This window comes from Corapipo altera, unplaced genomic scaffold (genome assembly GCF_003945725.1).
Source record: "Corapipo altera isolate COAL_440 unplaced genomic scaffold, ASM394572v1 62, whole genome shotgun sequence".
NCBI classification, from domain to species: domain Eukaryota; kingdom Metazoa; phylum Chordata; class Aves; order Passeriformes; family Pipridae; genus Corapipo; species Corapipo altera.
In genome coordinates, this window is record NW_020884894.1 from 3,121,031 (window position 1) to 3,132,164 (window position 11,134).

General features: G+C 41.5%; 1 protein-coding gene across 1 annotated transcript in view; it reads left to right on the plus strand.

Annotated features, from left to right (window-relative positions):
• Window positions 1-10,907: 10,907 nt before the first annotated feature.
• DNAJA2 (DnaJ heat shock protein family (Hsp40) member A2) overlaps window positions 10,908-11,134 on the plus strand; it is a 12,296-nt gene continuing 12,069 nt past the window's right edge. Inside the window, exon 1 of the mRNA XM_027646944.1 lies at window positions 10,908-11,024. Within this exon, the coding sequence (XP_027502745.1) occupies window positions 10,908-11,024 (117 nt within the window). The remainder of the gene's footprint in view (window positions 11,025-11,134) is intronic.

Sequence of the window (11,134 nt, forward strand, 5' to 3'; positions counted from 1 at the left end):
CCCTGCTGTACACCTGGTCTTGCTGTTCACCACCATTTCCTGGGGCTGCCAAACCATGCCCCCTTGATTCCTGCAGCTGCATAACCCCACAAAAGATGGCAATCCTCTTTTTGGCTTTTGATCCCCTAATTTTGGAGTTATATGGATACCTTACTTGCCCCAAAATTTTCGCATAAATTCTCCTTGAGTTTACAGTTCAATTCATACTCATCACAGCCTCAAGACTGAGAAGAACTGGCAAGGAGAGTTCTAGCCAGTATTTTCAGTGTAGGTTTGATTCATTCAGAATCTGTTGGAAGCAACAGGTCAATTCCATGTGTGTGTGTTCTAAAGAGCAGCTCAGAATTGGCACTGAACTATCCTTCTCCTACGTATTGTGGCAGTGCTTGGATATCCCCCTTTGTCACACAGCATTAGCAGAGATGCTCCCTGTCAGGAGCACCGAGCTGTTATTGCCCAAATGTTCCCACACTTGACAGGAAAAGGCAATGCTGAAGGTGGTGTTTGTGAGCTGGAGCAATGCTGGAAGGCAGCTGGGCTCATTACTCACTTCTCCATCTGGAAACAGCAGACATTGCTATGAGACCTTACCCCACCAGGGCATCTTAACATGTAATTCAGCTCCTCACTTAATTGTCAACATGCCAAAGCCATATACTGTAATTGTATTAACTGAGTCAAATCAGCTTGTTTGATTAATTGTGATTTCTTCTGGTTTTAGCTAATAGAACTGAGTGAATTAAACACCCCAAGCTTTCAGATTTTTTTCCCCTCTCTATAAAAAGCCAAACTGTTTTAAAGCTTAATAAGGTAACAACCACTTAGCAACACACAGACTGTGTTCCCATATGCTGGTCAAAAAAGCTTTTCTCCACTATTCAGTGAATCCATAGGAAGCCAGTCTGCAACCACTACTGCACTAGTTCTGTGCTGGAATATCAAAATAAAAAGCTGCAAATCTTAGCTTCATTTTTATATAGGTTATAAATTATGAAAGATTAAAGCCGATTCTCTTAAAAGGATGTCTTTTTAAGAGTCTGTCCACAAAACCTGAAGCTCCTTGAAATTATACCTGAGATGAGGATAACCTACTTGCCTACAAATAAAAATTTTCACAGCCAATCACATTTCATAACACCATATATATATATAACATTGTATAGTGAACTATACAAGCATAACTCAGGATCCTGCCTTAAACATCTGATGGAATTAACAGTCTGAAATAAGCACTGTGGTTTCTACAGGGTATTTTAAAATATAGAAACCATTAATCTGCCCATTTATTTAAAACCCCCCTAGAATTTAAAAATCTGCATCATCCTGTTTTGTCTTCAGACTTTTTACTCTACAGTTTCTGCTTTCCCCTACCCAGTGATTTGTCAGCAGAATGCTTTATCTCTGTTAAATGACAGACTACATTCCTACAATCAAGAATACTATAGAAAAAGCTTCTCTCAGTCTCTTCTGTACTTTAAATAATGAAGTTTCTCCTTTCAGCTAGTAATCAGAAGCCCCAGGATTACTGCCAAATGTGTTTCTTGGATACCAGGCAAAGGCTTCCTGTATTCCATTTAGTTCTTTAGTTCCATTTTCTGAGTTAAACTGAAGGCTCCACAAAATATTTATTCACAGTTTATAAACTTGCAAAAAGGAATAGGTTGTGCCTCCATTAACTCTTATCAATGCAATCAGTAAGAAAACAGAAAATGTTATTTTGACTGTTCAAGTTTAAAATTATTTTCTGATTAACTATTTCATATAAAAATCACCTAAGTAACACAAAAGAGGGCAGGGAGATACAAGCCTCTTCATAACTTTATTTCTTGTTCCCTACGAGATAATCTCTAAACTTCTTAAAGGAGTTAGTTTTTCCTTTTGTTTCCTTGGAAGCGAAAGATAGATCAGGAAGAGAAGAATTCGCTTAACACACAAAGCTGTAACCTCTACTAAAAGATAAGGTAGGGTGTTACAAGTCTTGGCTGTGTTCATAAGATACTCACGAAAGATGGTTACACTTCACATTAAATGAAATGTAGCTTTGTCTGCCACTCTCCAGGACACAGCACTTACCTAAACCTTCCTGCTACTGCAAGATGTATGGCAAATATAAGTCATCCTCTGCTTTCAATTTATCTGCCATTTACAAACCTTTTTTCCACCTTTTCAGCTGTTAGCTATAGGTTTCAAAATTTTATTTTCCCTTTTTTTTTTGAAAGCATGACCCTATTCTTCTCACTGTTATTTCTGTTCCATGTCCAAACTGGAAGCACTGGGTTGTATTCAAACTGGTTTCCTGCATAATACAATATAACCAACTGCCAGAGCTGTCTGACCAGACAATATGGAGCAGAATTTGCTGAAAAAGACAGTTTATTGAATTCACAGAAGTCCCATTACGAGGATTTTTTCGAATTTAATTTACTGTCAGTTTAGTAAATTGTGTTTCTAAGCATCTATTTTCAAGTTACTATGGAAACAAATCCTGATACGTCTGTCATAACTGAAAATTTAAGGGCAGTAATTTTAATGAAAAGTGCTTAGTGTCACAAAGTGAAGTTTTGGGGGGGTTTTAAGCAAGTTTTCAGGCAGGGCACGATAGGGGCAGGTACGGGACCAGACCCATTTCCCGAGCCAGAGCTCCCTCCAGCGGCGTCCTGAGGGCTCCGGAGCGAGCACGGGGAGTCCCGACACACAAGGGCTGCCATCTCCTCGGGCCCATTGCCTTTGCAAACAGAGGAAAAAGCATTCTTTTAATTAAAGGAAACAATTAAGGGGGACAAAATAATACCCAGAAGACAAGAAAGTTCATAACTTTAAGGTAACTGAATTCAACACATGTCAGCTGCATCCCAAACTGTCACAACACACATAATTTTATTTTTTTTAAAGTCACTGACAACAAAATTACTTTGATTTGGAGAAGTGCCACATTTTAAATACCAGGCTTTTCTCCTTTTTTTTTTTTTTTTGCCCCAAGACCTGCTGATAAAAGTGAGAAAAAAACAAGTATGTTCTTTGAACTGCACGCTTCAGCCTTACTCAGAAATGAAGTACGCCCATTTCAACTGGCGTGAGGGAGACTGATTTCTTTACTGATTGAAATAAGATTTCCAAGTTCAGAAGTTCATCTGAAGATATCCAAGGTTAACCACAATTGTTTTTCTGTTCCTAGTGAGCCTGCTTCTCTGATCATGAAGGCAGAACAGGAAGACTATGTTATTTTCAGCACTACATTCCCTCTTCTTCTGACACAACACTAGGAATATCCACATTCCTTACCAGAGAGCCAGTCTGCCTCTGCTTAACTGCCACATGGCAAATTTCTGAGACGCAGAAAAAAGGCAAATAAGCAGCAAGAGACAAGAGTTTAAGTCCTTTACCACAGACTTTTCAAGAAGGGAGCTGCTAGCACATAACACAGCACAAAGCTCGCCACCTGATGATCGCAGTTATTTGGTACATGACCTTAAAGAACTGTTCTCAGCTTTAACCAGAGATGGTTGGAAAGCACTCTGGGGAGAGCTCTGGCCTTGAGAAAAGCCTGCCCCTCTCAAGTCTCAGCCCTCTGGTAGAGAAGGGGTGTTTTGTCAGTGACTCCCACCTGCAGTGCCACAGGGCTCAGACACAAACAGCCTGGCTGCAGCTACTGCCTGGACACAGCTGAGCCACAGGAAACCGGGCGGGATGTGGGTGGAAACTTGCAGGGGGTTGCAATGGGTATCCAGTTGCAGAGACAAACAAAATGGAACTAAGCATTTCTGCAGTTTCTCTTGACATTTTCTTCACAGGGATCAGATGCCAAATTCCTTTTTTCCTTACAGAGATAAGATGAGGAAGGGGAAAAAAGGAAGAAATCTCCAATACTTGGCTGATGCGCTAAGTTGCGTTTTCAACATAATACAGATTTAAAAGACAGGAAAACCGAGTGCACGAAAAAGTCAGATTCCTTTGGAAATCCCCTTTTTTGGGACTCCTCCCCTTTCCTGTTTAATTTGTAAATTTTAACTAGTGACGCTGTAATTATCTCATGAAAGGAAAAACTAGCATGCTCTATTAAAACCACTAACCAAAATCATAATTGGGGCAAATCCTTTAGAATGCCACCTTAATACTACAAATAGTCTTAGATGAGAATGAGGGAAGCCAGCCTTCCCTTCAGGGGAAGTTTAATTACATGATCTTAAATCCCCCAATCCTCTGTGTGAACCCTGTGCCCAAATCATGAGAGCCATCTCTGGGGACTGTAAGTCTGAATATCTGAAGAATCACTGTTTCTCACAAACCCTTCCATTATTTTTTTTTTCAGGCTTTCTCCCCCACACACACGCTGTGAATTACAAAAAATAATAAGTCATTAAATAACACAGGAAGAGATTCTACTTTCTTACCTTTCCCCCTTCTCAAACCTCTCATAAGAAGTCAGAAATGAGTCATTATTCACATGAAGGACTATGATGACAAGTTGAGTTATTTTTCACATTTTTACAGAGTACAAAGCTAACAGATACATGAATAAACAATTTTTGCTTTTAGTACTAGAGAGGATCTGCAAGACAATTTTAGTATTTCTCTTCACTAAGTCACATATTATTTCTGAAGGCTAAAGTTTGTTGGGAGTTGAAAGGCAGACATCTCATACTTTCACATACTCTGTCCATGTTATTAGTTCAATGACAGATATAAAACTATTCCCATTTTAACTTGTTATTCAAAAGTGTTTCAAATTGGCAAAGCTTAGACAGACATTGGGTAAAGGTCCAGGCTTGCACTTGTGCTGAAATCAACAGTAAAACTGAGATCAACTGGAGCAAGGCTGAAGCTAAAGTTATGAAGTGACCTTTAGAACCAAAACAAATAATGCAATAGGTATTGGTGCATGGTTAAATAAACTCATAAAAATCTATATGTAAGGGATAGATATGCCTTTTAGTACACTGCTCTGAAATAGCACTTTTGAATTGGTCAAGAAATACTGCGCCAGTTTGTAAAACTGTTTCGTTTTGGAAGGCTACAAATGTGACAATCTTATGCATTTATCTAAACACAAAGATCTATCTTATACATAAAACTTTCATCAGTTGAACTTTCTCAAAAATAACACATAACTCTAGACATCAGAGTTTTGGCTACATAAAGGAAGAAAGGAAATGCTTCCTAACCTAAGATGAAACATTATTCTTTGTTATTTTTTTCTGCAGTCTTTGCACTCATTGAAATAACTGTGGTGAAATATTTTGTCTAAACTAATTTATCTGAGACACAATGTAAACTGGAGAGAGCACGTGCAATGGAAAATATTGTAAAAAATGTAAAGACTGTAAAAATCTGATATTCAGCAGTTTCTAATAAATTACATTTCCTAAACACCAACTGTAAGTGTGTTGATCTAGTAATAACTTGACTCTTGGCTGTAATAGGATTAATTACAAATATGAGTTCAAAGCATAGAGGAAAGAGTCACAATTCATCAGCAGCTGGAATTCAGTAACAGCTTTCAGGAATGTGTTTACTCTGTTCAAGGACAAGATTCTGTCAGAAGCTGGACTGGTTTCGTTTAAGATGGATTATGGGTAGGCTAAGGAGCAGGTGTGGTTTCCTCTATAGAATAAATAAGTTCCTGAGTGAATAGTTGATGGTTTCTACAGAATACTTTCATTGCATTTTATACATGCCTCAAAATATTACACACCTTTGCTGCCTCTTTTCTGCTAAAAAGGTACGCACTCTTGCAGATGGACACATTCAGTGGCAGCTTATTACCTCAAGAAGCCAGATTACTTTTTTTTTTTTTTTTTTGCTAAAGCATTCTTAAAATAAGTAGACATTAAACAACTGCTGTTTATCCCTAGTTACCTTCTCCAGGAGTTTCTTTCATCTTGGCTTAAACCTTTGTACAGTCTGTTCAGCACTAACTTGCTACCCCCTCCACAGTGGTTACCTTCTCACACTACATATAGAGGGCCTGGTCTACTTGTAACAGCTGCAACGTAATTCAGAAAAATTTAAATAGACCTAAAGGTATAATAACAGTATCTTTACATTTATGTGACATGCAAATGTCCTTTTTACTCTCCTTGGATATGAAACCTTTTATTGAGAATAGGTCTCCATTTAAAGAACAGACAAAACACAAAGTAGTAAATGCAAGAACATTTTTTTCCACAATGTTTGCACCCATTACAGAAAACAGGCCCTAATAGGAGAGGCTGTTAAAGACATATAGTTCAAAATATGTAAACGTGAGTTGAATTTAAATTTTAAGCAGGAAAAGAAGGTATTAAGAAAAAAATTCTAAACTCCACTTCTTGTTGTTTAAAGGTAAACAGTGAGGAGAAAACTAAACCCCTTTCCCTCAACCCATGTTACTCTGTGATCTCTGAAACTACACTCAAAAACTCCAAAACCTAAATCCATACTCAAAACAAAGGAAAAAAAATTATTGCCGCATACCCTTCAGATGGAAAAATCTGGTAAAACCCAACTGCCTTGATAACTTGGCATTTAAAAATGTAGAACTCCTAAATTATTCTTCTTGCTGGCTCAAAAGCAAAACCCCTTAAGCTATTTCCCTTCCCGCTCCCCCTTAACAGATTCCTGCAGTACAGCCTTTTTAGCTTGTTTAGCACTACCTGTCAAAGTCCTCCTCCTTGCTGATGTCTGCTTTAATTTTGTAATGAAAACATGCACAGTGTTCAGTTAAAAGTAACATTCTGATTTTCTATCAACTATGCTCAGTCCGGGTTGCAGGTAAATGACAGGCCAGTGAATCAGTTTGGGCCTGAGATTCAGTTAACTGAACAAAATGGGAAAAACTACTGACATGGCATAAAAAAAAGTCTCACTAGAAAACAAAAATAACGCTATGAGATGATGACAAAAATTACAGACAGTGTTGTGAGTGTGGCTGGATCCCCCAGGTGCTCAAGGAGGAGTTAGAGGAGAAAAGGTCAGACAGAACTGGAAGGGACTCTTAGGGACCTTCCAGGGAGCGAAGTCATGCAAGGCACTTCAGTAACTGTGTCAGTAATACCTGATAAGGCTGAGATTATCTGAGTAACGGTATCTAAGTAACCCAAATCTGAGTGCACATGTAGCAAAACCAGGGCCAATGGGGAATAAGCAATTAGGGGAGGGTTGTTTATTTGGGAGGAGTCTGCGATGGAAAAACAGAGGTGTAAGGACAGCAAAAACAAGGGCCAGGAAAAGGCAAAAGGAATGAGGTGTGCAAGTCATTACTGATGCTGCACACAGGAACCTGTCAGACAGCCCTGGGTTTCATCACCACACCTGGGCAGGACAATAAACTAAACCTGTTGTTCCGACCATATCAAAAAATGGAACCTGCCTCACTGGCCAGGAGAATTCAGGGAGAGGCAGGCTGGGCATTCTTCCTGATCAGTGAGGGAACAACTGCCTGGCAGTCAAGGTCTGGTTGTTGTGCCCTCTACAGCTGCCAGCAGAGGCAGCTGCCCACTTCCTAACAGGTTCTTCAGTTGTGAGTCCTAAAATTCTCTACAAGTTTCAGGTTCTTTGTTCTTTACTGGTTTGCTTTCTTTCCTTAGCTGAAAAGTTGTAGAAATCAGACAGTGTGCACGATACACCAACTGCCTTATCTGACAAAAGATGATACCAAAAAAGGTTTCAAAGCAATGGCTATATAGGACCTTAAATTTTTTTTTTCCACTCTAACTGCATTTTTCAGTAGTATTTAAACAGAACACTCTTTTTAATTTTAATTTGACTGTGTAGTATTAAAGCAGGAGTTAGTGATGCCTGGTCATATTTTCGTGTTAAGACCATGTTGAACACATAAAGTGAACCCGAAGGGGGGTTATTTCACTTGTAGTAACATCTCTTTCCAATTTTCCTGTAATAAACATAATCAATACTTATTTGATTTCTAATGAAGCATTGTAAAATGCTTCATCTTAAAAAAGAAATTAAATTTGTTTCATATAAAGAATTAAAAACAGGGTCTGAAACAATAACTGAATTTGAATGGTCCCTTCTGGTGCCTGTGTAAGGCCAAAACAATACCTCAAAGAGCTGAGAGTTGTACAGTCCATGTAGAAACAAACAAAGCTTCACGTAGCAACTGCTTTTCATCACATTGTGTGATAATAATAACATTAGAAACTAAATGAAAGAGCTCTTATCTGGAAATAAAGTAATTTAAAAAAAATGAAAAAGACACACAAAGAAAACAAGGACAATGTGCAAGTGTTACCAAAAAAAGCAGGAGAGGACACAACATTTCAGCTGTGAGCCTAATGTGTTCTGTCAGTACAACTCATAAGTCAGTGGTAAAAGCAGTAATGCAGGAAGAGGAAACTTCACCTTGTTCGTCATCTACATTTTTATTTAATAAAAAGATAATCATCCAATCTTGTGATTCCTTAGCTCCACTCGAAAATAAAATGTAAAGTTGCATCCTAGAGGAGTTTTCTTATTATTCATTACATGGTTTGATTGTGCAAGACACAAACCAGGCCTGTAGTAACAAGGCTGTTCTGGCAGAGAAGAAGGAAGTTCACAAACTCTGCTTCTGAACTGCCTCCTTGGCCTGTGCTCCAGCTGATACAGAGTTCACCTCTCACCCCCATATCCATCAATCTGCTGGCTCACGGTCTGGCTGCCAACGTGGCCTCAAGATGCCAAGTGGCTTCAGAAGCCACTCAGCTCACAGGACAGGTAAGTCTGCATCATGCTCGTGGCAAACTTCCTCCCCACAGGCATAAGAATGACATCCCACCGGTTTGAGCAACCTCACCTTCCCAGAGCTTTAGATTTACTTTTTTTTATTGCAAGGACACATAAGTGCTACAGTATGTTAAATATTGCTTATATCAGTCCTGGTGATTCTGCTTAACTCCTGAAGTGGCAAGTCTGCCCTGCAGGGTAAAGAAGTGCTCCTCCACACACTGCAAACTTTTCTTCCTACCTGACTGCCCACTAAAAGGAAAATCCTGTGTATAAAAAACACACAAACCCCATCTAGAAACATACCAAGCTGTAAAGTAAGCACAATACAAAACAGTCAAGCCAGATAGGCATGCCAGACAGTTCTTAGAGTAGCTGAATTTAGCCTTGCCAAAATAAAAGATGAAGCCAAGTAGAGCAATACACAAATAAACCAAAATGTGAAGCCTTATTTGGTTTAGCCACATATGTTAAACCATGCAATTCCCAAAGGCTGTACACACAGCTTCCAAAAGCACCAAAAAAACATACCTCTCCTTATGAGGTTTTTTTTTCTTTCTGCACATCTCAGACTAATAATTACAGTCCACAGGACTCTTTCCAATAGCCATTCTCTGCCCTACCACTATTTTTCTCCCTCAGGAACTAGTCTGCATTTTCCTTTGAAGCTCTTGCTTGCTGCCACACCTGCAAAACCAGAGGCAGATATTACCATCATGTTCTGACCTATATTACTGCAGACTGAATAAACACATTGATGGAATGTATGGCCCCATAAACACCTGCCTAAGAAGGACCAGAGAAGCCATCAGCAGACTGCACTTCCCAACCCAGCCACTGCAACTACAAGCTGTGTGGAGGAACTGAAAATGAAGAGCACCCCGACAGACAACAAGGGAAGAAGCCTTCAAGCGCTCAGATCTGTTCCCCTTCGGCAAGCAACCTACTCAATTTTCTACACCACAAGCCTATTAATCATTTCAAAGGGCCTTTTCTGCTCTCTCTCATATGCCAGATCAGTAATCTGTTCTCAGCAGACTCTCCTCAGGGCTCAGCCTTACTCACTTCTTCCTTAGGGAGCACTGTCTCTGAAGCATGACCTGGGTTTACCCAGAGAGAAGTCAGGAAGCTGCTTTTGTTTCCTGCCCTTATAGAGACCCCATCCTGTCATCCTCAGCCACACACGTGTAACAAATTTTGGAGCCTTCCAGCAGCCCCCACCTAACAAGGAGCTAATGACAAAGAGACTACACCTAAGGAAAGGCTCAATAGTGCCTCACCAGGCATTAAAAGACAAACCTCTAATTAAACACAACCCAGCTTTTTATTTGTCTGCTAGAAGTGGTTCCCAGCTGGGGCCTTGGGGCTGGTACATTTTGTGAGTCACTCTGGGCCCAGTGTAGCAACTGGTGCTTCAGATCCCAGTAGTGCAGCAAAGCACAAAAACTGAGCAGACGGGTACCAACGCTATTTATAACTACTTAGTAACATGTCCCTGAAGAAGGTTCAACAGGACCAAGTGCTGGGGCCTAAACTTTGGCTGCAACAACCCCAAGTAGTGCTGCAGGCTGAGGGCAGAGTGGCTGGAGAGCTGCCAAGTGGAGAAGGGCCTGGGGGTGCTGGTCAACAGCAACTTTAACCAGCATGTGCCCAGGTGGCCAAGGAGGCCGCTGACATCCTGGCCTGTACCAGCAATAGTGTGGCCAGCAGAAGCAGGGTGTGATTGTCCCGCTGTGCTGGGCACTGGTGAGACCACAGCTCGAGTGCTGTGCCCAGTTCTGGGCCCCTCAATTCAGGAAGCACATTGAGGGGCTGGAGCATGTCCAGAGAAGGGAACAGAGCTGGGGAAGGGTCTGGAGTACATGTCCTGTGAGGAGCGGCTGAGCAGGCTGGCGGTGTTTAGTCAGGAGGAAAGGAGCCTCAGGGGTGACTTCATCATTCTCTACAACTCCCTGAAGGAGGTTATTGTCAGAGGGTTGTCGGGCTCTTCGCCTAGCAACAAGTGACAGGACGAGAGGACGCGGCTTCAAGCTGTACCAAGGAAGGTTTGGGCTGGAGATTAGGACGTTCTTCACAGAGAGGGTGATTAGACATTGCAATGCGTTGCCCAGGGAGGCGATGGAGTCACTGTCCCAGGAGGTGCTTAAGCACTCAGGCGCTCCGGGCTGGGTGACAAGGTGGGGACAGGTCACAGGTTGGACTCGATGACCGCGGAGGTGTTTTCCAACCTCACCCACTCCGTGACCGCGACACGAGCGGAGGGGGAGCCGCGGACCCTGTTCCGGTGCACAGCGCCCCCTGCCGCGCCGCGCCGCAACTGGGTCAGGCGGCCCCGCGGCGGGGGCGGGGCCGCGCTGTCCGCCCGTCGCGGGCGCGGTGACGCAGCGCGTGCGCGGTGACGTCGCGGGCGGCCCGTGCCCGTGTCCTGCCG